At 46.4% G+C, this 27,871-nt stretch overlaps 1 protein-coding gene across 7 annotated transcripts in view; it reads right to left on the reverse strand.

Moving 5' to 3' along the window:
- LOC149366156 (uncharacterized) overlaps nt 1–27,871 on the reverse strand; it is a 213,233-nt gene that overhangs the window by 84,169 nt on the left and 101,193 nt on the right. For 3 of the 7 annotated variants that reach the window (XM_089549116.1, XM_089549126.1, XM_089549157.1), the window contains 6 exons: nt 24,431–24,499; nt 23,601–23,690; nt 22,247–22,336; nt 20,246–20,338; nt 17,635–17,754; nt 1,987–2,120 (listed from right to left, as the gene is read on the reverse strand). In XM_089549116.1, coding sequence (XP_089405242.1) covers nt 1,987–2,120; nt 17,635–17,754; nt 20,246–20,338; nt 22,247–22,336; nt 23,601–23,690; nt 24,431–24,499 — 596 coding nt within the window. The remainder of the gene's footprint in view (nt 1–1,986; nt 2,121–17,634; nt 17,755–20,245; nt 20,339–22,246; nt 22,337–23,600; nt 23,691–24,430; nt 24,500–27,871) is intronic. The other 4 variants (XM_089549133.1, XM_089549141.1, XM_089549148.1 and 1 more) reach the window with 4 other exon arrangements.

Consider the following 27,871-nt stretch of genomic DNA (forward strand, 5'->3'; position numbering starts at 1 on the left):
AGTAACCATGCAACCAATTAAAGGGATCGCATAGTGATGCTCCAAGTGGGACTGAGTTTAGTTAATTGCTTAATTGCCCAATTAGCCTAATTAACTCTTCTAGTCAGGCCAGATAAATAAATAAAACCGAGTAGGAAGCTTAAGGCTTCCGCCTCACTGCATTTTAGGTCAACAAAATGCCCCCTGAATTTTTCATCACTCAACAACTGATACGGCGCTAGTTTGTTCACCGTCATCGTCAGCAGTTAGTGATTTTCCGGTTCGCAGGATATCACGTCACACATTTAGCATACCGTGTACTGTGTCACCGTTACCGGAGTACGGGGAGGCTGCCCACTGCCAGTGCGCAAGCGCTGATTGGTCCTAGTGCGACAGGCGCAGCTGCCAGGTACCTGGCGCCATCTGGCGCCATCAAGGAGATTTGTGCATGCGCACTGGCGGTGCACGGGCTCCCGGTATTCCGGTAACGGTAACACAGTACACGGTATACAAAAGGTGTCTTTTATATGCTGGTCTCCTGCTACTTGTGGAGATTACTGTTGCGTCTTTCGACAGCTAAAGCTAACTGCATGACATAGCGTCGGCGATACCCCTCGAGTTTTCTCATGAATATTAGTTTTATGCAAATATTCGCGCAAGTTTATTCGATTCGTATTATATTCCGTTTCTAGCTACACTTCGTATGCGATTGGGTTTCGAAAAAATACTGTTCGCACACCCCCTACTAGGCAGTGAACTGGATAGCCCTTTTGATGCTGTTCAGATGTGTTGTAAAATCAAGTAGAGCAGCCTTCCTGATAACGAAAAAACATTAATCGACGAACTGCGTAAAAAAGTTCGGTGGTGAGCTGATAACGAAGCAAGAGCGCGTTACGATGTTAAACGGACAGAGGTCAACGCTGTACAGTTGTTCTCAGTAAAAAAAAAAAAAATGACTCTGCTCTTTAATTCTGTCTATGTTGACGTTTGTACGGCAGTAAAATACGTATTTATGGCCCAGAAAATTGAATTTTAAGATATTCCTGCCAGTTTATTCAAACTGGTGCCGTCCATACCGAAAAGAACGGGTCGCCGCCGCTTTGAAATGAATGGAGGTGTAGCGTAGCCTCAGGGATCCGCGAAAAAAATCAACGTCGACGCATGAATTTTAGTTGCGAAATCACCCGGTGGTGGCGACACCTGTATTTCGTTTTTATTTTCTAGCGTATAGCTGCTCAGTTTTTGGGGAGAGTGGTTTCTTTGTGATCAGAACGCGGCATTCTATCAGTGCAGGCCAACTTCTATCTGTCCTCAGCGTCCCTTTAAAAACGAAAAAAAAAGCGTTTTCTCATGGACTCGACGAACACTCTGGAGCTGAAAGACAGCATTAACTGGAGCAACCGCGTGTACTGAAAACAGAAAAGAACCTGAAATGTCATCTGTATCTCGAACCTTTGATTACTCAAGGAACCGAGAGTACGTTTAATCGCAGCGACAGTGCCCTTGCCCACAGGTATGCTCGTTGCAGGTAACGGCCACTGAAGCGTCGAACACTTAGTTTTCTTCAGCGGTAGCTGTTTCTTTGTCCCTTTTATCTTCATGTCCATCTCCAACCAGACGGACTGCAGTCAGACGGCCGGCTACTTCGTACACCTGTTTTAATTTCACTAGCGGCATGTGCCGCGACTCGACTGCGACATGATATACAGGGCATTCCATTTTATTCAATGCAGATTCATTATGACTGATAAAATTTGAAGGTAATTATTTATTTAGGTACTCAATTGAAACCATTATGAGTTAAGGAGGCATCCGGCTAGCCAGACAAATGAACCTGTAGAAGCGATGCATTACAGCCGCATCATTTTTTTTTTATAAAAGCATGTATCAAATAGAGTGAAACATCCTGTATATTATTGACCGTTGACCGGAAACGCTACTACTTCGGGCCAGGCCATGAGCGCACTGCTCGAGACAAAACGCAGCGCAGAGGCGCAGTCCACTCACGAGAGCAGCTTGTTGCATTCCTTGCAGCGGAAGCAGTTCTTGTGGTAGAAGTTCTTCTCGGCGATGATGCGCTCGACGGGGTAGACGTGCGTGCCGCACTTGCGGCAGAAGCACTTGCTCTCGTCGATCTTGATCTGCACAGATCGAGAGAGAGGGAAAAGGCGGCGACGGCATTCGTGATTTATTGAATTAATTCCATTTCTTCTGTACCTTTTCGCACTGGCCAGTAATGTAGCTATTGAACAGGGAGCATATCTATAGCCTCATATGATGGTTCAACAGCGCAAACACACGCACACCAAGAAGGAGACAAGACACACAACAGCGCTGGTGTGTGTCTTGTCTCCTTGGTCTGTGTGTGTTTGCGCTGTTGAACCATCATTATGAATCTACACCAACTAGCCCAATCTGCAGTTCTTCTATTATCTATAGCCAGTAGCTCTCCGTCGAAGCTGAAATCGAGCCTCCGTCTCAAACGAAAAAAAAAAGAATTTTAAGAATTCACCGTCTTCTACACTTTAAGCACGAATACGCCTGTATGGGAGTAAAAAAGGTATAACCTCTCCTCTAGCACACATCGCTAGAGGACAGCTTATACCCTTTTTACTCCATTCTGTTGAGAGTGTAGGTTAAAAAAAAGTGCGGCTCTAGCTGTGCCCCCCTTTTCCTACACCCTCCCTGCTATCCTTTTTATTTCCGCTGCCCTAGCTCAGGTGCTTCCCGTAGCGATGGCAGATGCCGGGGTAAGCAAAACTCTTTTGATTCCTTTTATTATTATTTTTAAATTACTACTACTACTGCTACTACTACTACTACTAACTTTGCTCTAAGATCATTGGGCGCACCATAGGCCTGTGCACTTCGGTGGCTCAGTCGCTGAGGAATTCGGCTGCTGAACTCAAAGTTGTGGTTTCGATTCCTGCCGTGTCAGTCACGTTTCGATGAATGCGAAATGTAAGAAAAAAAAATCGCCTGAGGACAGCGAATTCGGTGCACGTTGAGCAACTCTTGTGGTGGGGGTCCTCACGTGCCTCACGTGTGCTCGCAGAACAGTGACCCATTCCCTACTTCATTGTCTACTGAGAAACGCAGAAGCGCGAGAAGTAGGCACAAGCACTCGCAGTAGAGGTTGGAATGGCGGACATGTCACTGTTCGGTGAAGCACACGTGACCTCTGACGCTTTTGCAAACCCCGTCTTGTGACGTAACTACCGGCAGGAACAGCAACCGAAGCTTTTGACGAAAAAAGTGCTGAGATCAATTTTTTTAAGCATACCAGTGCATCGTTCCACAAAGTTTTCTTGCAACAACAACAAAAAGAAAGGTCCTGCACACTGTTATCAGAAAAAATGGAGAACCCAAGGAACGTGCACGTTTAACGTCTCGTGAAGAAGCACAGCTGATTTTAAAGGGCCACTGACCAGGGTCCGGACATTTTGGAAAAACAAGCCCACTGCATAGATGAGGCATCGAAGATAACCTCTGCAAAATATTAGAGCCATGCGCGCCCCGAAAAGCTGCGAAAATTCAAATCAAAGCCCGTTCGTTCTTTCCTTCCTTCAAAAACGGGCCCGGCCCACTACTCTGCACCCCGCTGACGTCAAGGGGGGCTACTTTCGCTAAAGGCACTCCATTGGTGCATCGTTCTGACTGACGGGAGAAGGTTGGGCGTAGCCTTGGCGTCGCGTCGTGTGCACAGCGCTTTCCGCAGCGCCTTCTGTTCTGGCACATGCCTACAAACTCGCATGAAGGAACAAAAAAAAAAAACTGCGGAGGGAGTGTGCGGCGACAGCCTTGAACCCTAGCCATAAAAAGTAAGCGAAAAGCTGCAGTTATGCTTTGTTTGACGTCGTGGCTGTCGCAGTTCGCGCACAATGCACTGGGAGCACCACGATAGCTGTGTAGATTATGAGCCAACCCCCTCGCAACCACTTCTGGGTCTTCTTTTCTTCCTTCCATGGCGAATGTCTGCGTCTCTTCTACGGCCGCCGCCGCCGCTCACGCGTGCGTTCTCGCAACGCCTTGCGAAAGAACCTTCTCTTGCGACGGCGGCGGAGACCGCGCAGCAGCGGCGAGGGGTAAAACGGTGGCGAGGAGAAGTGGCGATAGAGCGCGCACCGCGGCGCGCGGCCTCTTTTATGTCCGCCGCCGCCGCCCGGGCGTTACCGCAACGCCTTGCGATAACGCGATAAGAACGCGATAAGACCGCCCAGCAGCGGCGAAGGGTAAACCGGTGGCGAGGACGAGAACGGAGGGGGAGGCGAGGAGGAGGAAGGGCGCGCCGCGGCGGCGCCCGGGGGTGGCTCACGCGAAGCGCGATGTTGACGAGCCTAGTGAAGCATTTCGCTTCAAAACACACACACACACAAGCGCAAAGGAGGGCACACGGGCGACGAGAAACACAGGCACGTGTAAACGACGCCGTTCTTGGAAGATGCACTCTCCCCGTTCCCCAAGAAGAAAAAAAAGGAAGACACAACAGCGCTTGCTAACAAGTCTAGGAGGTCGAGCCGATCGCGCCTCTCGACCGTTCAGTGTGCGGAGACACCGCGAGGAGACCCAAAGAGCAAAACAGAGAGGGTTTTAGGAAACCCACTGCCCCCCCCCTCCCCTCGAACAGACCTAGCAGTAAAAACCAAGAAAAAATTCTATTGAAGGCGGGGCCATGACGTAGCGATGTGACGCACTCCACAGACACCACGACTCCGGCTTACATCGGAGAAGGAAGGGGTGATTTTGTCTTGCCGAGCCTACTCGACGAGCAGCGGGAGAGAAAAATCTCGAGGAGGGAACGGAAGGAGAGGAGGCTCGCTCAAAAAGAGGTAGAGAGTGTTTGCGACCCGAGGGTGATCAGTTGCCCTTTAAAGATCACCCCAGGAGAGACAGTTTATTTATTTTATTTCTTGTACACCTCAAATGCCCCTAAATAGGGGTATTACATGAGTATTACATTGGTATTACATTGCTACATTGTAATACCCATTACATGGGTATTACATTGCTTAAAGCCTTGTGTACTACCACCTCGTGAAAGAAACACGAGGCACTGATTCGTCCGCGATCGGTGAACTTGATGATAAACAAGCCTCGTAATACTACAAGCACAGAAGCTGAAAAGAAGAGGAAAAGATGAGGCAAGTTGTTCTGCCACAAAAACAGACCTTTGATTCTTGTGTTTTTTTTTATTATTCAGTAACCTCTTGTTCTGGCTACAGTAGGGGTCGTGAAGAAGATGAAAAGAAAAAAAATCTGAATTCTTCCTGTGAGAACCTCCTCTGACCCTAACAATAACAAACTTAAATCAAGCGTATCCACTGCCTCCACCTAAAGCCCCTCAAACTTTGAGGGGCTCTAGGTGGCTTTGACGAGGGCTTTACCTCCACCCCCCTAACATCCCCCCCTCCCCCTTACCATATTCCTAAAAAAACAATTGATAGGGACAACAAAATACATTATGTGTTTGCAATGCGATAGGTTAGAAGCGGTTGATGCCTATACATAGAGTTTTGCGTCATACTTTTATAGCTGTGTTCGGGGACCCCTACACGTATGTTTGCGAACAACCAGACTTCTCTTTGGGCTCTCAGTTGGCGGTTAGGTGTTTCCCCGAAGGCGCCTACAGGTGGCGACACAGACGCAATGAAGATACATCGAAACGTATATTTGTCACTTCCAGTCTGATAACGTCACTTCCGGCCCTGGGAATTATATGACCGATGGCACATTTTTCGCCGACGAACGGTCTGATGCTATCGCATTATGATGTACATGTCGATCAAAACTTCAAGGAATCTCTTGATTGCACTGTTATGGATGGACGGTAAAAGAGAGAAAGAGAGAAGGAATGGCGGGCAAGTTAACCAGGAGAGAGTTTATGTTGCTAACCACGCACTGAGCGGCGGGGAAATGGGGGTGTAGAGGACGAAAAATAAAGGCTTGCGTGCGGCAAAGCCATAACCTTTCACGTAATCATAACACCCTCAGGAAAGGGAGCAGTGCTTGGCAGCAGGACTTCAGAGCTGACAACCACTCTGGTCCCCCCAGCAGGATTTTCGTCTCCGTCAGAGTGCGATCGTTTGGACGGTTCAGTGCCCGGCGTATAATGACTGCCTCTCGGCACAAAGTGCGGGGTGCGCACAAAGTTGCGCTCGCTTCGAAACGAGGTCGCGGCGTACGCCTGCACGCTCGTAATTCGTATCACCTCATTTAGGTGCAAACTTAACTATTATTTCCTTACGATCCACCTTTCGTTCAGTGAAGGGTTTCCGGAACGTTAAGGCTCACTGTCATCTTTAAGCTCACTGTCATCCATTTTACAACCGCTTCTTTGCTGACCGCCCAAGACGGAAACGCGCAGGTAGCCCCAATGTAAAAGGAAACATGTTATTCGTATGCAAACAATAATTACTCCATAATTATAAGTCAACTGTTGCCCTCTTTCCTTTGCTCTAAGTAGTTTTACATCGATAAAGCCCATGGCACGTTTCCAACTTAAGTCCGGAAGTGACAACGAAGTTTGTTTTTGTGTGCGACCCGACCGTTCCCTTTAATACCGGAGCTGCCTGTACAGGCTACCTTTGTAATTCTTAACCCATAATTCATCACAGATGCTGATCATGGCGGCATCGGCATCTGGATAAATACTGAAAGTTTGTAACAAAATATGTTTCATTGTCTCTCCGCACTTTGCACACAGCATATAATGACCTATTAGCTTGTGTACGCTTTCTAAGACGCCTTGACCTTATCCGAAGCAGCAGGTCAATATAGCTGATAAATTATGGTATAACGATTCTTTTCTGATGCCACTCTTTTATAAATACATTTAACTAGTCATTCTTGCCCCTCGCTATTGAAGACTGGAGTTCCATTCCCGAACTGATCGTCCTTGAACGCGACAACTCAATATTTAGGCAGTTGTTATCACCTAACTTTGCTAAATTAAACTGATGAACAGGGGCAGGTCTTCAAAGTTTTTCTCGTTTTCTTTTTTCTGCTTGACTAAAATCTCAAAATGAAAGTTTACGTTGTAACTGCTGCCTGATCTCAATTATGCATCCATTTTGTTCTGTGCTAACACGCTATTTTGTGCGAACTGCGCTTATAGAAGATTGTTTTGAATATTTTGTAAACGCAGAGGACATAAATGACCTGGGCGTTCTCTTCGTCCTTGTTTCACATTGTGCTTTCATTACGCACGGTTCAATAGAGATATATAACGTTACCATGACTGCATTTTTTGTGCTTTTCATTGGATAATATATGACCACGAACCTACCATCTCCCCCCTCCCCCCTTACGCAATGCCCAAGACAAAGGGACAATGAATTATGATGACGGTAAATTTTATGCTAGCCAGTATCCGATTTCTTTTCCACTGAACTGTCATCAAACTTTGTCATCGAACACCCAGAGTTCTGAAATATATTTAGATTAAAGCTGACGAGGATATTCCAAAATGAGCTACGAATCATAATGAGCATGTAGCGTTTAAAAGTGACCGCGCGGCTCCAGCTCGCATCCCCCTCACTCTCTCCTCGGGGGCATCTATTTACGCAGAGCAAGACCCGAAACACTAAAAAAGAACTCGTCAACCAGCAAACAGACGGCGCAGCGGCAAGTAGAAGAGCCCCGTGGAAAAAGGCCGTGTCGCAACAGGACACAACCTGAACGGCTGGACGACGGCCAAAGCCGTGGTCTAAAACGAACGGAGTCGCGACGGTATCCGTCAGAGGTGTCGGCAAGCGAGACAACCCAAAACTCCCCGAGAGCCGTGCTGCTCTCACGTCTCGGACCAGGGAGCAAGGGTGCCGCCCCGTGGGACAGACGAGAAGAGGACTCCGCCACTGTCTACGCGTCAAGGGGGCTTTCCGGAGATAACTCCTCCCGTAAAGAACTGGGTCGGCTCTGCTTAAAGGAGACGCTGCTAGAAGCAAATATCAGAGAACACGCCATGTCTCAGGGAGAATATATAGCACTTTAAACAGAAAGGAGTATTAAGGGAGTAAGATGTCCACATACCGCACTCCCTTTTATAAGAGGGAGAGTGCTAGAGGACACATTCCCTTTTTACCCCAATATAAGTATATTAAGGCGAAAGCCTTTAATGGCTCATACGGTCGTCCGTTAGCAGAGGGCGTCACACCTTTGGCAGCGTGTTAACTCGGGAACTAAATAAGATAGGAGAAAACGAATGGTTGTTTCAGATAGAGGAGGAAAAAATTAACCTAGAAGCCAAGTTTGATGACTGCAGATTAATTAGTTAATTAATTGTAGGCAGAAATGTTAAAATTGCGTAGAAATAACGCGGACGTCGATATACCTGCGGGAACGGTGTGACGTCACATCCACCGGAAGTCGTCACGGCATAGTGAAAATTGTGACAGAATGGTTGGGAAAACTCCGAATTTGTGTCGAATTAGATGGAAAAATGTGTAATTAAGCGTAATTAACACTTAAGATCCCCGAGAGATGTATAATTTGGGTATCGATATAGCCACGGGAACGGCGTGACGTCACATCCACCGGAATTCGTCGCGGCCTAGTGTCCTCGGATTTCGCCTCTCAACACTTTAGTTGCCAAAGTGTCCTCGCAATTTTTTCCAGTTTAGAGTGATAGCCACGGTTATGGCCACAACCGCCGGTCTTGTTCTTGGCGCGGCTCCGTCCTCTGCCGAAAGAAGGCGCTGATAGAAGTAGATATAAGAAAACATGCCATGTCTCGGAGAGACTAGCACGCTAAACTAAAAGGAGTAAAAATGGGGTAAGATGTCCTCTAGCACACTCTCTTTTATAAAAGGAAGTATGCTAGAGAAGAGCCTACACCCTTTTCACTCCCACATAGGCTTACTCGTGTTTAGAGTGATAGCCGCGGTTATGGCTACAGCTGCCGGTGTTATCTTTGGAATCGTCGCCGGGTGTCAGTTGCGGACGACGCTTGACATGACCGGGTGTTTATAAAAGCCCACGCCTGTCCTTTACCGACCAGACGACTGAAGAGCAAGGGTTCAAGGGCACGCGGCATATAGAAGTACAGGAGAGCGCCTTATTAATGCTGCACAAACACTTGGGAGCTTACGAAAGAGCCTGGGCATGCTCGAGATTGCGAGAGCGAATGTAATGTAAATAGAAATCGCGTCAGCTCCTAACGAGGATCCCCGTCAGCTGCTAACGAAGAGCCAGGAGGATGCACGTGTGCAGATATACTACAGCGCGAGCATGGGTTCAAGCTGACTGCGAAAACAAACAACCTCGGAACCATGAGTCAAATGTTTTGTGCGAGATAGTGCAACATCAAATGAAAGGTGTAGGAACATCGTCCGGATTATAGGCGGGGTGTGGTTTCCACGTAGCGCGACGGTGAATGGGCCGAAACTGTGCGACCCGCCCGCATTTACGTGACACAGCACCAGAAAACTCCAGGCCGTCGAAAGCAAGAAATTGTCATCATTGTTGCACCATGGCAGAATGGAGTGACCTGAGATAGTTGGGGCCCAATATCTGAGCGAAAAATTCAGGGGCACTTTGATTGCCTCACGACCGGCTTTATTAAAGCCGGTCGTGGACTGTCTAAAGTGCGTAGAGGCGAAAGCGTTTTCCGCGCCACTTAGACTGCCTCTGTGGCACTGGTGACGTCACACATAATTAATACCTAATTACTGAGTAATGACAGATTACTATAATCAATAGTTAACTATTGATTAATGACTAAATACTAATTAACTGCTAATTAATGACGCTTAAGCTTCGCCTTTACGAGTGGAACGCGACAGCGTGTTGTAGCGCTGCCAGGGCGTCCACGGAACGCCACCACCCGTTCGGCGCGATGCCTTGTCCTTTGAACGCAACGCTTTTTGAGGACAGGAAGTCAAGCAGTAATTCTCTGCCATCTCGGTGGACACCTGCACCGCACCGTAGAGGAAGCGAGGAAGTGGGAGTGAAAGAAGAAAGAGGGGCCCTAATGAAGAAAATTTGTATTTGAGGAAAGAAAATTAAGCAGTAACTGACTCGCATATCTCGGTGGACACCCGTCAATACGCCTTGCTCATCGGTAAATTGGTTTTTGAGGAAAGGACATGTATCTGTCTCGCATACCGCGGTGTACACCTGAACCTCGCCGTAACGGGAAGGGAGGAAGATGGGAGTGAATGAAGACACCGTATTCACTAGATGCGCCTTTGTTCATTGCAGACCATCGAGCTGGCGTGGCAATAAAGACAAAAAAAAAAAGATCTGGCGTGGCGGAGTGGGTAGCATGCTCGTCTCGCACTCCGGAGACCGGGGTTCGATTCTCGAACTCGACCAATTTTCTACTCGGTTTTATTTATTTATCTGGCCTGATTAGAAAGGTTAATTAGGCCAATTGGGTGATTAAGCAATTAACTAAACTAATTCCCACTAACTTGTAGCATCACTATACGATCCCTTTAATTGGTTGCATGGTTACTAGCCAAGGTACAATTTGTCCCGTTTGAAATTCGCGCACTGTGACGTCACGAGCATTTCGACCAATTGAAAAGCGTGATATTTCTGTCGACAAGTCCTGCTTACAACGATGAGGCATTAAAGGCTTCCGCCTTAATAACGTGTAAATTGCTTTACGTTCGAAATCAGAGATGATGCATTACGAACGTTCGCCAACTTGCCCGATTTTCCAGATGGAATAGTTCGAATTATCTGCCTGCAGTGTGGTTAAATAAATAAAATAAATCTTTTTCCCCTCAGCTCGCGCCTTGTGCACGTTAGATTCCGCAGGATTAGGCAACCCATAATGTTGAAGGGAGAGAGATATGAACTGTAACACGGTAACTATGCGGGCTGGTTGGTGGTCATCATACATAATGGGATTAGCGAACAAATAAGGGAACCAGGTGAAGAACACAGGACAGCGCTTTCATGCGTTCTTCAGCCTGGTGCTCTCATGTTGTTCACTGGTCCTATTCTGTATGACGGAGATATGGGCCACGCCGCAGCTGATTCACCTTGAGGCACCACGTTCATGGGCACTCCGCGGGTCGCAGCTTTCATTAATCAATTCGAGATACATGCCCTACTATCCATTTTATGTGCCAAAAAAAGGCGTCTAAAGAGAAAAGGTCATTCCTCCAATTAGATGCGACCACTCTGCTTTAATGCTCGTGCTCGACTGCGGAAAATTCAGAGTGCGCATTTACAACTTCGCGGACAAGCAGTAACTGCGTGGTAGCTGAGAGTTCGTACTATCCTGCTCTTTTTAGTCATGCCATAAAGAGCAGCCTCTGCAGCGCTATACTAGGGGTAGCCCTTATAAAACGGTCTGTAGGCAGTCTATAGACTTCTTATAGACTCTATATTGCCTTCCTCTAGATATTTATTTTTGTCTATTTACAGTCTATAGACTGTCTATACCATTTGTATTGCCTATAGACTAGTCTACAGGTTGTCTATAGAAAGTCTATGTAATTTATAGACAGAAGTCTATGGATAGTCAATAGACTGTCTAAAAAAATTTTGTAAGGTAGGTGGCATTTGTCTTGGCAGTAGCGTTTACCACGTCGCGTCCCTTCGTGCTTCTCAGGCAGACAGCCGAGAGACTCGGCAACTTTTTTACTACGCAGCAAGTTTTAAGACACTGTCCTCCACTGCCGGATCCACAATGCACAGGACACAACAGCTGCAAACATTGGAAGCAAAGCTGCAAGGCTGGAACCACTTTCACCCACACAAGGAAACAATCACAGCAGCGACAGCGGGCCACAGATTCGGGGACAGGACACTCACTTGCCTGATCATGCAGAACCACGCCGTTCGCGGCTGGCGACAAACACGCTGACGCTTTCCTGGAACTCCTAAAGACACCCACATTCTTCTTCTTCTCACCAGGGGACGACCTAGTTTTGTCACCAACTTGTCTTCGCAAGAGCGCCCAGACAACAAGGGCCGAACATCCAGCCAGCAAGGACACAGCCGTCATCACCCACAGGTCCTCCATGACCACTATCATCTCCTCCGGACACAGCGCACGCTCAACGGACGCACGGAAACGATGGAACCAGCGGGTGTTCCGCGTTTGAAACAAGACGGAGACAAAACGGCGACCAAAACAGGCTCACGTCCGTCCCGCAGCCTCAATGGCCACAATGTAGGGTCCTCCGCGGAAGTGAACAGCCTGGGGCGCGGGCGTTAAGCGACACGGTAACCCAAAGCCGGCGCTCACGACGGAAACCAGACGTGCCTCGGGCCAGACGCCGCAGGCATCTCCGCGGTTCGGTTTCACTTGCGTTGTGCGCGGCACGGCCGCTGTTGTCGCTGCAGTCGAAGCCGGCGTGTGTGTACACTGTTAGGGCGAGTGGTTTACATTCATTCTCGCTGCGAGCCGGCGCGTGTGCGCACAGCCCGGAAACGAGCTCCGCTTGCGTTTCCGGATGCCCCGCTCTTGACAGAAGGGAAACGCGTTGTATCCGGACTGGCTGAAGCCGCTTCAGGATCAGAGGCAAGGCCTTTCACGAAAATGCCCTTCAGTGAGGGAGGGACATGGAAGGGCTTGTGTGTGAGTGTTTCAACTGGAGACAATCGAGAAACCCCAGCCTGAAAATGATTGCAACGCTTACCCATTAGCGCGGCACCGAACTATAAATTTATCATGTCCATACGGAACAATTCTGGGCAAAAGCATTTTTGAGCGGGGGGCCTTACAAAAATGGTCTATGGAGTATCTATAGACTTTTTATATACTCTATTTCCTTCGCATAGATATTTCCTTTCGTGTATTCACACTCTATGGAGTGTCTACAGACAAGGGTCGAATAAAAGTGTGTGGCCAAAAATCTATGAATAGTCTATGGCTGTATGTAATATTTCTATTGCCCTATTGCTCTATTTCTATTGCTATTGCTAATTTGGCGGGAAAATAAAGCGCGGGAAGCAGCGCTTGACTTGAAGCGCAGTTTCACGCTAACAGTGTGGGCACCAAGGTGGCAGCTTGAGTGATGAGATTTCACTTTCTCCCTCGACATGCTTTTGCAAGAAAGTTAAAGTTCTTAACGACGCCAAAATGTAACTGCATAGGCTAAGCGTTTCATATTGTCCCAATCAGAAACGGATGCTCGGCTTTCATACCATTTGCACATGCAGCGCATCCCAGCAGGAAAAAAGGACAGAACCGTGTCAAAAATACAACAGAATATGTTGTAGTTTTGTCGTAACGACAGAATTTTCTGTTGTACTACAGATCTTTCTGTAGTACTTTCCTGTAGTCTGTAGGACTTTTCCGTAGTAACTACGTAATACTGTGTTGTTACTGCAAGTTCTTGTTCAAAAACAGTGCAGAAAATCTGTTGTGACGACAGAAATTTTTCTGTTGTCCTTTTCCACTGAGATGCGGTACAGCTATTACTTCACATCTACTACTCTTTTGACAGGCGTTTCAACGATAGCGTCAACCTAACCAAGCATACCGAAAAGCGGGGCTAACCACCACAGCTGCCAATTATCCTGTCATACGAGGGCTACGCCCACTCTGCCCTCGCTCGTGTCTGAACTTTCATCTTTCCGCCTTATTAATTATCTGCCACCACCGATTACGTTTCGGTTTAGTTAGTATCTACTCTAACAGAATGCAATTACCTGCTGTGGGCATGGCATGCGCAAAGATAATTAAGAAATTATTAGGTAATGACATAATTAAGATAAGAAAAGCAGATAATAAGCAGGTACCGACTCTAACAGATTCACAATTATCTCCTTTAGGCACGGCATGCGGTGGATCTCTTTTTCTATTTATTATTATTAGCGTATTTATGAGTCCATTTTATTATTATTTACCTGAAATGCAAGCGACGGGACAATGTTGTTTCTGGAGCATTCAAACAAACAACGTTCGCGCCGAAAGCGATGGTCACACTACCGCATCCTCTCGCTGCCTTTTGCGTCCACGTTGATTGATTGATTTTTGATTTAGTGAACCCATAAATAATCCATCTCCTAGCAGATCTACAGCTGTGAGCAACGCTCAACGGAGGTTAGCTGTGGTTTCTTCTGTGTTACTTGCCTTGGAACTTGCAGTCACACGATAGTATAGTATAGTATAAAGGAAAAGATATTTTCTAATATGGATGACAAACAATTTACAGTTGGACTTTTTTTAGATTTCAGGAAGGCATTTGATTCAGTTAAACATGATATTTTATTTTATAAGCTACCGTTTTATGGCATTCGAGGAGTTGCCTTAAATCTGATCCGTACTTATCTTTCCGGTCGCGTTCAGTATACATGTTTGAATGGTCATCAATCACAACCTGGTCAATTAATATACGGTGTCCCACAAGGGTCTATTTTGGGCCCAGTGTTTTTCATTCTTTATATCAACGATATAATAGCCATCCCTCGAACTCCCACAATAATTTTATATGCAGATGATACCAGTGTGTTTTTTTCTGGCATGCATCTTAGTAATATTCAGGCTGAGGCAAATGCATGGTTACAAGAATTGTCTTTATGGCTGAATATAAATAAACTAGAGTTAAATGTTAATAAAACAAAGCTTATTGTATTTAAGGCACGTAACAAGCCTGATAACAGTGAAATTAATCTTACATTCAGAAATAGCGTAATTGAGCGTGTTTCTTCCTACAAATTTTTAGGCATAATCTTTGAAGAACACTTGAGTTGGACCCTGCATATTAATAAGATTCATGCCAGCATATCAAGGTCATTATGTGTATTATATAAACTTCGAGACCTTGTTCCGAAATGGCTGAAGTGGCAGTTATATTATACCCTAATTCAATCACATCTTCATTATTGTTTACTTGTTTGGGGATCTACAACGAAAACTAACCTCACGAGGCTGATAACATTACAGAAAAAAGCAATACGATATGTCGAAAACCTTGCATACAATGATCATACAGGTTTGTACTTCTCTAAGCATTCTATTCTAAAAGTCAATGAATTATTTGAGTTGAAACTGCTTTCTTATGTGTTTAACGATTTCAAACATCATCCCACTAAATATGTTCAATTAAACTCTAGTAGTGACGCGCCTTATAAATTAAGGCACGTCAGTTACAGAGTACCATTCGTAAGGACTAACTATGGAACCGAAATGCTTTCATATTTAATTCCCAGTCTTCTAAACAAACATACACAGGCCATAGAAATTATTCAGAAATCTGTTTCCCAAAAGTCATTCAATAGAAATGCTAAAGCTTACCTCCTTTCTCGCCCGAATGATTAAAATTCTTGATGTCCCTGTTTTTCCGTCAACTCTTTGAATTCTCGTGTTTTTCTTGTTGTGATGTGCCTTGTAAATATTTACTTTAATTATGTCATTGCAAAAGTATGCACCTTCCTCCTATTTTTTTTTACCTTGTATAATTATGTGTTGTTTTTTGTAATGAGAGTGTATGAAGCTTCTTTTGCCGCTTGTTCTGAGCATTGTGTCGGGTGCTTGGGCCCCGTCAGGCAGAGTGCATCTGCCTTTTGCCCCTGTATCCGAGACCTTGTTGTCTGAAATAAAGATCTATCTATCTATCTATAACCAGAGTTGCCTTTCTCGTCTAACTGTATATCATACATGGATAACCGAAGAACACAAGGGAACGCCAAACAACAGTCGTAAAACGCAGTGGCGAGAAACGAAAAGAGAAAAGCTGCGGCCTACGTGACAACATACTGGATGTTTTACAGCATTTCCGCTAAATTCTACCGCAACCCAATGGCAGTTCACGTGATGCCTAGAGTTATGCGAAGCGTGTCAGAGAGACGAAGAATTTAGTTGTATTCTTTGCGCCAGAGTGTCACGCAAATGGGCAAAGGTTTGGTTTATTGGGGTTTAGCGTCCCAAAGCGACTCAGGCTATGAGGGATGCCGTAGTGAAGGGCTCCGGAAATTTCGACCACCTGGGCTTCTTTAACGTGCACTGACATCGCACAGTACACGGACCTCTAGAACTTCGCCTCGATCGAAATTCGGCAGCCGCGGCCGGGATCGAACCCGCGTCTTTCGGGTCAGAGGCCGAGCGCCATACCCACTGAGCTATCGCGGCGTCCAAAATGGTCAAAGGGGAATAGGAACGAATGGTAGGGCTTACTCGAGTGACAGTCAAGTAAGTCCTCTGAAGGGCTCAGCCATACCCGTACAATGAGAAGCACAACAGTAAACCGCAGCGCACATAAGGAAACAAAGGCTAAGGAAGATATGCACGCAAGCACTCGCACTGCGTTTTTCGCCACGAACTATTTTTGGTTCTTTTTAAATGAACCATGCTGTTTACAAGTATGTCGAACCAACTAGTCCGGTGGCAAACTGAAGTGCCCATGATCATAACCATCATCAACATGATCAGCTGGGCCCCTCCACTGCAGCAACAAACCCTCTCACTTTGATCTCCAATTCACCCTGCCCCGTGCCAGCCGCGTTCACCGTGTTCTAGTATATTCCCTAATCTTATTTAGGGCTGCGATTTCAGCAAGTTGGCACCAATTCATAGCTTAACACAGCGCAGGCAGACAGGACAGACAAAGCGAACGCAGCACAAGCGTTTTCTTAAACCTGCGAATTCTAATCTCATCTCCCGGTCTCTCCTTGAGCCGTCCCCGGTCAGCTTCTCCTTCAAACTAAAACTGAATGGCAGCAGCGGGCCAACGATAACGAGCATTCTTTGTAGCAAAAGTTCATCACTACCATCATCATCATCAGCAGCAGCAGCGTAAGTACGCCCATTGCGGGACAAAGAAAGACATCTGCCATATCCCTCCAAATCACAGTGTCCACTGGTAGCTGGGGCCACCATATCCCCACAGACACCCTAGTCTCATCCACCCATCTGACTCCCCTTACAAAAATTTTTAGACAGTTATAGACTGCCCATACACTAGTGTCTATAAAGTCTATAGACTCTCTATAGACGAATCATAGAGAACAGTCTACAGGCAATACAAATGCTATAGACAGTTTATAGACAATCTATTGATGTATGGCCGTACACTTTTAGTAGACTTGTGTCCATAGACTATGAATAGACAAAAAGAAATATCAACAGGAAGGCAATACAGTCTACAAGCAGCCTATAGACTGTCTATAGACCATATTTATAAGGGTCTGCCGCCCCTCGCAACGCTTGCCTTCTGTCGGAATCTACTCCGTTACCCTAAGGGACCACCGGTTGTCCATTACACGCTTTCCACGTGTTAGTGCGCCTATGTGTGTCCTTTGTCAGGCGTGTATTTTGGCACCTTTTTGCAAGAATGTCGAACCAACTCTCCCACCAGTATCCAAGTAGCACAGCTAATTGTCCCGATATTGGTAACTTGGTTTATTGGGGTTTAACGTCCCAAAGCAACTAAGGCTATGAGGGACGCCGTAGTGAAGGGCTCCGGAAATTTCGACCACCTGGGGTTCTTTAACGTGCACTGACATTGCACAGTACATGGGCCTCTAGACTTTCGCCTTCATCGAAATTCAGCCGCCTCGGCCGGGATCGAACCCGCGTCTTTCAGGTCAGCAGCCGAGCGCCGTAACCACTGAGCCACCGCGGCGGGGCCGATATTGGTAACGTATTGGCAAAAGGTGGGTTCTACAAAAGACCAGAGTGAAACCATCCATTTCCAATATTGAGCCGACTGCCTGAGTTGCTTCGGTACGTGCTTAGGGGGGACAGATGCTCACCTTGTTGAACTTGTTCTGCAGCCTCTGCTTGTCGATCTTGACCTCCTCGATGACGCCGCTGTTCTCGTGGTGACTGTGCTGCTCTTCCTGTTCCTGAGAGCTGCTCGTGAAGCTCGACTTCTGCGGGGACAGAGAACGCGAAAAAGAGGCGCTCAGCGATTCGACCGGCGATGAGGTTCTTTGAAACACGGGCTAAAAATGTCCGCGCACGGCACAACGCACACACACACTCCCTCGCTTACAGCGCGAACTGAAAACTCCCGAGTCTACTCCGCCGAGTGCGCAGCTGTAGTCCGACGCAGCATCGTCGTTCGCCGCAGCTGCAGCCCTAACCACTTGTCCGTCCGCAACCGAGTTTCTCGCTTTCTGCGCGGCCTGTCACTGTCAGTCTCGGCAGGGAAAAGTCATACGCGTGAGTCACGTAATCTGCCAGCTTGGTTCGCGCACTGAGTATCCGAGCAGCTGCGCGGCAATAGGAAAAGTTGGTTTAATTATTTTTCAATGCTGCAAACATTTTTTTTGGGGAACAGCGTCATGCGGGAGTGAAAACATAAACATGCACAGACAAGCGCTCTACTTGGAATCACAATTTAGGTATACGCATAGCAACAGCATTAGGCATGAATACAGTCGGGTACAACTCAAGATCGAAGAAGCTTTTCTCCGTCAAAGGACCCCCACCCTCAACTCTAGCCAATGGCGTCGGCCGATTCTGATGACCCTGCTCTAGCGTGACAATGCAGGGAGCGGCCCAACAATGCAGGGAGGGAACTTTACCATTTCTTCTGCCACTCCCTGCATTGTCACACTCCCTGCAGAGTCGGCCGACGCCATTGGCTGGAAGGTGGTCCTTTTACGGGGAAAGGCCGCTTCGTTCTTGAGTTGTGTCCGACAATAGGCATGATGCATCACAGCAGGTTGCAAAAACATTGCGGAGTTGTTTTATCTTAACTAAAGTGAGCTTCAGTTCTTTAAACAAACGAATCAGGGCATTCCACATCGAAACGATCATGCGGCATCTGAATGCAGCTAACTGGATAGAAGCCACATGACAGGCATGACATCGTTAACCCTGAGCGAATGCTATTAATGGGGCCTGACATATGCGCTTTTTTTCACCGTTAATAAGGGGTTGTCACGTGACGACACGGGTGCCATTTTACTGTTCAGCGCGTAAGCTTCGGCAGTGCAATCCAGAGCAGGTGGCGATAAGCCTATTAGACAGGAGCGACGGACTTTCGCCTTACTCCATGAGCAACAAAATGGTGACCGCTGGAATGCCACTGAGTCAAGGTAAAAATTAAAATAAACTACCATGGCACTAACATGCCGCCGGATTGTCAGTGATGGTTTGCCTTTTCAGATGAGCATGTAGAGCTTTTAAACCAGTAGTAGTTTTGAGTTGGTAAAACGAAGGCCCACGCTCTTTATTTCTTTATAATTTATTAGTAAGGTATGCTTCTGCTATTTAAGGCGTCAGGACACCGCGCGAGCTGTATTTTCCCATTGCAAACCGCTTCCGCGAGAGCACCCATCTAGACATACTCTACCTACAGGGCTTGAAACTACCCTCCAGTCTTCTCCTGCATCAGGCTACCAATTTAATGAGCACGATGGCCCTAGCTAACCTCCTGTCTTCAGCGCTGAAGATAATGAGCACGAAAACACTTCACGATGGCCTCTCGCGGTCAACTGCTTCATGTGTACAGCTCTTCGGAGTATGACTCCTTCTGTGTCGCCGCCGAAATCTCTAACTGCCGTAATACTGATGCAAGTTCACAATCTAAAACGGAAAGGACTAAACGGGACACGCGAGTTAATCCTTCGGGACTAATTGAGTTGACCAAACACTAATGCCATTGCGACTAATTCCAAATGGACAACCAGCAATAATTTGAGCAAGGTCCAACCGTTCGGTGCGAAATTACATTTGCTTATGTTCTAGTCGGCTCTCGAACAAGAGCATGTTACGGGCTAAGGGAGCAGCTGCATAAAAATGCGTGCAGTGGCTTATCTACGATAATCAACTACAGCAGTCTGTAGCAGCTTATAAGTATAGCGCTTCCCGCAACGCCCCATGTCTCTAAAAGCAAGCGTATCCAGCCAACAAAAGGCGGTGCATTGGAAGCAATAAGGTTGCATTAAAAGTCAATGGCCAAGAACGTTATTAACGCCCAAGAAAGACCGCAAGTTCGGATCTCGACACGCTGATTCTCTCCCGCTGTCGCGTATAAATTATCCCGACGTTCTAGCCTTCGGGGCGCTTCGCATCAGGGGCTGTATTTTGAAACAATTCGTTTTCTGACTCATATTTCTAAATTCTTTATCTTTACCGGCGCACAGCAGGCTACCGCTTGTAAACGTCAGGGCAGACACTCAGAAAGCAAATGTCATTGCCTGGCTCCAATATCAAAGTTGAGTCCGTCCAACAGCAAAGAGGCGGCAAAATGGAACGGCAGAAGCAACCGTCGCAAATTACGGTCCCAGGCGCGAGAACTGAAGTACCGACTACACACATCGCATCATAGAGACGCGAACTACGCGTCATCTAGCGGAGGCGCTCAGAAGCGCCACCGCTCCCTAGTTGTGCAGTTGAGGGCGGTCGACTTACTAGAGATTTTATGTCAATCGGCACGATGTCCTCTGTGCAGCGGTGATTCAGCACTTCGTGTTTGTTATTCAGAGGGGAGATGTAGCTGTGCTTCTAACGGGTGGGAAACAAAGAGAAGCAAACAGGCGCCAAGAACATAAAAAAACTGGGAGGGTGTGCAGGAAATGCAAGCTATACGTTGCGTGCACACATCTATAGCGCATACTTGAGGTCAGTGCGAATGAGTTAAAAGCAAAACTAAATGGCCAACAAACCATAAACAATCAAGTTGGAGGGGGAGGGGGGGAGTCGACATAAATTAAGAGAAAGCAGCGCAGTCAGTTATGCATACTCTGTCAAAAGTAAAAGCACCGCAGCTGACGCCGGGTCGCGAGGAGCTCCCATGTAAACTGAGTCATCCTGAAGCTTTGATGGACTAGAACAAGTGCAGGCCTCCCCCCCCCCCCCCCCCCCCTCCCCCTTTGCGTTACAGAACAAATGCGATTTCGCGTAACGGCGTCACCTTTAGGTCATTGTCTCCGCACTGCCTTTAAAAAATTCAAGGGGCACTTTGACTACCTAAAGCGCTGCAAGGCGAAAGCCTTTCCGGCGCACTGTTTGGCATCGACTGCGAGACTGTTTGTGCTCGCAGTAATGAGGTATGTAATGTGGTCACCCACGGACGCCTTACGCGCCCTGTAGGAGCAGACGACAACTATTTTTTACTAGTTGTCGTGCGCTCCAGGGGGCGTCAGGCATCCACGGTGACCTCATTACTTCGAATCCGCGCACTCCGACGTCATAACCATTTCGACCAACCCAAAAGCGTGACACCTCTGCTGACAACCTTCTGTCGACAACAATGAGACATTAAAGGCTTTCGCCTTAATACTGACAGAGTTTAAATATATTTGTGAACCGGCAATGGGGAATCACAAGCGGGACGGGGAATCAGCAGCAGTGCATATAAGCGGGACAACAATAACTACAGCCCGATATAAGCCATGCAAAGTTTTGTCTCTTATGCTTCTCACTCAATTCCTGTTTGCAGTGGATCTACGTTAGTGGCGACTCGGCAGCTTTTAGCACTCAATGGAGGCAGCGGCAAGAGACCCGGGAGCAGGCTTGTAAGGCGACGTGCGTTTATGTTCGAGTGCACTGCAGTTGAAAGTGTTTTCAAGTCGTGCAAATTCGAAACGACTTGGACACGACTGTGCAATGGAGGTATAACGGAAGCGTGCGACCATTCTTTAGATTGTTGCAGCGGTAAGCAGTGTGCCGTGAGGTTAACTCAAAAGCCGTATAATTAGCATATCTATATCGTTTCCCTGCTGGCTTCGTGGTTTTCGTTTCAGATTTGCAACAAAAACGAGCCAAGATGTGGTAGCTTCTGAAACCTTTACCAGCTCAAATTTGAGTCCTACAGGCAGGCCTAGGCAGCTGTATGACAGTGACCATTATAGGGAGAGCGTAGCAGATGGTTTCTTGACACGCGCTAAGTAAACATTTAATGAAAGAGATAGCCTCAGGGTGCTTGTCAACGTTTGGACAAGACAACTTGTCTTGGTCTGGGCAAAGCGTTAATCATTGGCGGGGTTTATATGGGACCTTCACTTCGAGGAGGAGGGTCCGGTGTGCGGCAGTGGGTAGGGCCTCACACCGGGCCACACTCCACCGCACCGGGCCATCCTCTTCGGAGTGAACGTCCCATATAAACCCCGCGAGTTATGAACGCTTTGCCCAGACGAAGACTAGTTCTCTTCTCGAAACGTTGGCAAGCGCCCAAAGGCTCTCTCCCCTCCTTTGTCTACGCTATGCTAAATGTCTCTAGTGAGAGCAGCTTTACGCGCCAGAGAAAGCATACAGTACAATGCGGATAATGATACTGGACAGAATTTACACGAATGTATTTGTACAAAAACATATTCGTGTAGTCATCTCACTTGAAAAAGAACAGCTACAAACAATGCTTTGCAACAGGCATATGACACGCAAGTCGCACGAGAAGGCGTATGCACTCACCAGGGATTCGAAGTCGATGCCGGTACTAATCACCTCGCGCGAAGGCGAGAGTGTGCCGTTCTCCTTGATCGTCCGTTCGTACTGACACTTCTACAAGGGCAGTCCGCATGCCATGGAAAACACACACGCACACTTTTCATGCCGAGCAGAGACAAACACACAAGAAACAAACAAAACAAAACAGTGAGGGACCGAAACAAGAAGTACGTGACGGCAGAGCCGGAAACAACGAGATCACCCAATTCGTGAAAATACAGAAAAAAGGCGCCCTCAATCACTTTTCCCACGTTAACTCAGGGCGATATGTTTGTAGGGAACGCGAAGGCCACCTTATAGCTTCTTGATCGCCCCTCAAAGCGCTGCGCTTAAACAAAAACGCCTATCTCTGCTTTTTTTCACTCCAAAATATGATAGGATGATCTCAGATAGTGTACTGTAAGTTTAAAACTAGCTGTATTTGCTGCATCGCTTTATTTGTCATCCACTGATTTTATTTTTCACTGGCGACTCCGCAGTGAGTCGCAAAGATAACCTTACTATATATATTTAGCCTTTCGCGCTAAATATAACACTATATATAATATATAAAGTGTTATATATAGTGTTTATACAAATATATAAACAGCAATGTAGTCTGCTGTGGTTCCGATAAAACATGAATCAACCTCATAAATGTTATACGTTACACAGTTCCGGACATCTTCAACTAATAAAAAAAAATATCCGCAACTAAATTACTTCCCTCTGAAAAGGACAAAATTCCGTCGTTCATGCAACTTAATCCCGGATGCAGGCAACCCATCCCACACGCACCGTGAGACAAACAATGCACACTTCAGTGGCATGCATCATCACTCGGTCATACACAACAAAGGAAACCATCAAAAAAGTTCTGATCCAACCAAACTTAAAATGAAAAATAACATCACTCCTTGCGTGCACAGGCAAATGCATTCTGCAAACTGCTTACCAAGTTCGGTGCTCAAACAGCTCTTTTTGTCATGTTATACTGAATTTCTTCTCGCATTCAGCAGGCCCTTGTTAGGGCCCATGAATGGTAAGTATTGACCAATATCAACAATCAGTCAATTGATCGGTTTTCGTCAGTGATATGTTACAGGGTAAGTATGCAACGCAAACAAAAAACGCTTCCTATTAAAAAGTGTGCACAGAAATTAAGGGAAACTTTTTACAGTGCATCGTAATTTGTACTTGTAGCCTTATTGTTGTCATATTTGCCCTCCTGTTGGCGTTTTTCTCTATAATTTTTTTGCCGTCGTTAGGGTGGCGGGCAGACCCCAGAGTAAGAAAGCAGTAAAAATGGGGTAAAAAGTTTTTAGCAAGAAGGCCGTACCAGAGACTTGATGTCTATTCCGGTCACTGCGATTTCCCGGAAGGCTTCTGCGTCGACAGTGTCTTTACCACACGATATGTAGACGTCCTTCTGTGTCCATTATTGCAGTACAGAAAAGGAATGCTTTGCGTCAGCCAAGGTAATCAAACTGGCAAAAGCGCAATCACTGGGCCATTGCAACGTGACATATCACTTAAATTATATTCTAAATTAATTAATATTATAACTTTATATTAATTATTACTGTTTTCATTAGCCAATACGCAAGCACCGCTGGATGTACATACACAAACCCGAAGGCCCGCTGAACCTTATTAGCTGCTTAGAAACGCTGATCCCTAGCAATTCCATTAAAGCTTTTTTGTTGTGAAGTTAATAATAACAAAATTATAATAAGAATAACGAAACACGAAGGCAAGCGACTGTACGTATATTTGCGATGCTTGCGAGGATTATATGCGAACGAATTATAAAGCTATATATTCACATCAAGCAACTATAGGATATCAATATGAAGGTGATAAATCTATAATCTGCTGAAAACGTATGGATGTGGAGTCCAATCATTACTTCGCGCAAATTGATAGAGCTATATGCCAACACGGTTTTGTAAAATTTATCTCTCCTTAATGCTGCCAGAAGTGGTCAGTATAGTAACATATTTGGATAAAATGAGCATAAATATTTTTTGGCACCGTACAAAAACAATTTTAAAAACCTACAGAAAGTTCACCGCCTTTGCAACAACAAAGTCGCGGGTCTTCCGGGAATGGCACAGGTGTGATATAAACAGAACATAATGTAAGGAATAAACGAAGAATAATGCTTACCAGCTTTGACACCGACACTGGGCATTCGATCTCAGCTCGGTAATAATCATCGTCCGTGCCATTAGTGAGCTGTTAGGAACCAAACGTCAGAACAATGAACATGCATACCGGTGCTGTTACTTCGTGAACTTCCACGCAACAACAAATAATTATGCGACTAGTGGCCACAAAATGCGTAGCGCCGTCTGCGGCGCGAATTACTGCACGTGGCACGCTTTTTGTATACCGCTCCCGCTCGCTCAAAAAAAAAAAAAAAAGAGCGCCAGCTATTTGTATACTTTTTATTTGCACGCCGATACAATGGGCTTTGCGAACAATGACGACAGTGCGCAAGGCTGTAACGAAAAAAAAGCGATGAAAAAGAAAAGAAGCATGTGGATGCAAGTCTCCAAGTGAGCAGTCTAGAACACATGGTCTCAATAAGCTATAAATACTGATGCATGCGTACAAACAAATCAGAGGAATAAATCAACAAAATAATGAAGAACTGACTGCAGTATAGCGATATTACAATAAACAAGGTAACAAATAAATAATATGAAAGAGTGCAACTAAATTTATCTGCAAAATAACCCTATTTGCGAAAAATATTCGATGATATTGCACGCTTTTAAATTGCTTTTGTTTGGTCACCTTCTCTGAATATTAATTTCACGAATAAACAATGATCAAAGGGTGCGCAGGGCCGCAAGCCACACCGATGACGTCAGGCGTCTCGCAAATCCGCACCGTACAAAAAACAAAAACAAAAGACGAGCATCGAGTTATTCGAGCACACGTCACGAACACTCGTAGAACGCAACAGCATGCTGGAAATCGGCATAGATAAATAGAATGCAGAAACGGAGACAGGCAATCACTTACAGCGCACATTGTCGACGGCGTTCCCTCCGGGCTTGATCAAGCCCGCGATGGGAAAGAGTGTACTTACATCACGACACAGTATGAAAGAGAGAGAGAGAGAGTGCATGCGGACAGGTTTTAAAGAAGAAATGTGTTCTACATCACAAACCGAATAAGTCAGCACTGCCGGCAGTCGGGAACAGAAAGCAGGGAGGGAGTATGAGAAAGCTACGAGGGGGGGGGGGGGGGGGGGCGAGAGGGGGGGGGGGGGAGTTGCAAAATGTTTGCAAGCGACGCGCTACCTAACCGATTACTACATCGTGCTCTCGAGAAACGTATGCGGGAAAGGGATGGAGTAGCATTATCTCCTCGCTTTCTCAGTAGCGCCTCTCTTCTGGGGTTCGCAGGGCGACAAACAGCCGTCGATCGAGTGTTCCCCTCTCCCGCTCCCTTCCCACTTTCTCCTCGCCTCTATAGACCCCCTCATCCTTCGCCGACAACAGGCGATCCATCAAGTTACACGCGTCTGCTGGGCGAACAAAAGCGAGCGAGCGAGCTGGCGATCAACAAACGTGCCGACTCTGGCTCGCCTCCTATACTCTCTCGCTGAGCGAGGCTCTATTGCGAAGGCTCTTTGGGTTTTTCACACGGCCCCCAGCGCGCGCCCGTACTCTGCTTCGGAAAAAATCGTACAGCGCTTTAGAAACTCTGGCGCCACCGAATGGCGTCGGCTTTAATCAAGGCTCGAGGGATTCGCGGAAGTCCATTTCTGTTAGTGCGGTTCTCGATCAGGCGTTTTTTTTTTGTTTTCTTTCTTGTTCGTTTTTCGAGTGGGCTGCAATTTTAAATACTGCGCTTAATTTTTTGTTTGTATTTGAAGTGCGTTTGAGTTTATAACGTTTAAAGCCAGCTCGCCTTTTTTTCTATACGTGCCTAGCGCGAATCACTTCAGTGGATTTGAATTATCCGGAGCATTCCAATGCATAGCGTTTTAAATTCTCTGTGTACTCGAACATGCATTTGAATCTGCTAGATTACTTTTTCGCTTAAAAATTTCTGCTTATATCTTCCGTTTATATCTTCCTTACCTGTGGACTATTCAGGTAGAATTATAAACGATAGTTTCTTTTTCTTTTTGGCAATCCATATTACATAGCGTTAGAGAACCAACGGACTATTTCTGCTTGAATGAGACAGTTAATAGTGGGCGCTCCTTTTCCTAACAACCTGTTTTCTCCCCTTAGCAGAGTCGCAATTCGTTATAACGTTTTAACGGCTATAACGAATTCGGCTCAGATCATGACTGACGCCAAGTCTAGAGGTTCCAGCACGCTGCACAGTTTTAACGAAACCGCATTCTATTCCTTCTGGACGGGAGAGGAAGTGGAAAGGAGAGGGCAGACACCAAACGCGCTCCGCTCCCCCTTAGTGCACTGCTCGATACTAGCATCGCGCGTTTTGTCGTGACAGCCGTCAGGTTCTTATCTCAGTTTTGAAGCCAGCGGGAATTTAGTAAGAAGGGCCGACGGGGCACGAGTGAAGAAAATGGGCGTTTCCTCTATTACATACCTTTCACTCTCGCGTCGCAAAGAACTTTACGCAGCGCGTGTCACATTTAAGCGAACACGAAACACCGCCTTCGCCTTCGCCGCGCCCTATACGCCATTTCGCGTTCGCGCGCCGCTCTTTCATGGCGAATAGTGTATATTATATGATTCGTGGGGAGAGAAAAAGGCCCACGTCTTCGTCGATCACCGCTGCTCAACCGGCCTTTCTTTCAGTGGACGTCAAACGATGCCGCCGCTACAATGGAACCCTATATGGCGGACAAAGGAAGCTAAACAAGCATAGAGTGAAGGAGACGCGCGCTCGAAACGGTGAAAAGCGGTGTCAGCCTGACACGCTATACGTTATAGTTAAAGCAATTCTTCGAGGTTGAGGGGGTGTGAGTCATGGTTGGGCTGAGCGAAAATTAGTAGCGTTTTTCTCGTTTGTTGGTCTGTCCGAGCTGGAATCTGTTTTCGTCTAACGCAGAGTTTCAGGAACTGCCGGTTTCGCATGCAAGGAGAGGGTTGCTATTAAAAATCGGTAAGATATCTTAGTCATAATTTGGAGGAATGCGATAGTTTAGAGTGCGCTCATAGGCGTGTACTGACAATAAGCTGCTCGTTAATATGAAACTCTTGCCTATGAAGTTCGCATCCACTGCGGTCTGCATTTAGTTGTTACAGACACATGCTCATTCTCTGTGCACACGTCTTGGGTAGTAGACACGTTACATTTGTCCGGAACTTCCGAAGCGTGTGAAGATTAGGAATACTTCCGCCATCTTAGCGTTCACAAATTTGACAGAACATGTTTTAAGCGATTGAGAACGTTCCAAGCTGGTTCGGAAGGCCGAATGTAAAACACCCCATTAATTCATACGTGCTAGTACAATACATCAATATCAGCGACTGCAGACGTTAGTTGTTTCTTTTTTTTTTTAGAGACCGGCCGAAGAACCCACTCTATACCTCACTGTAATCTGTACTATTGCAGCCTATTCTTGTTTTCCACCGCACCCCTTACTACTCGAATGCTTACGCACAACTCTTC

This window comes from Amblyomma mixtum, chromosome 1 (assembly GCF_055824585.1).
Source record: "Amblyomma mixtum isolate Tamu chromosome 1, ASM5582458v1, whole genome shotgun sequence".
In the NCBI taxonomy this organism is placed as follows: domain Eukaryota; kingdom Metazoa; phylum Arthropoda; class Arachnida; order Ixodida; family Ixodidae; genus Amblyomma; species Amblyomma mixtum.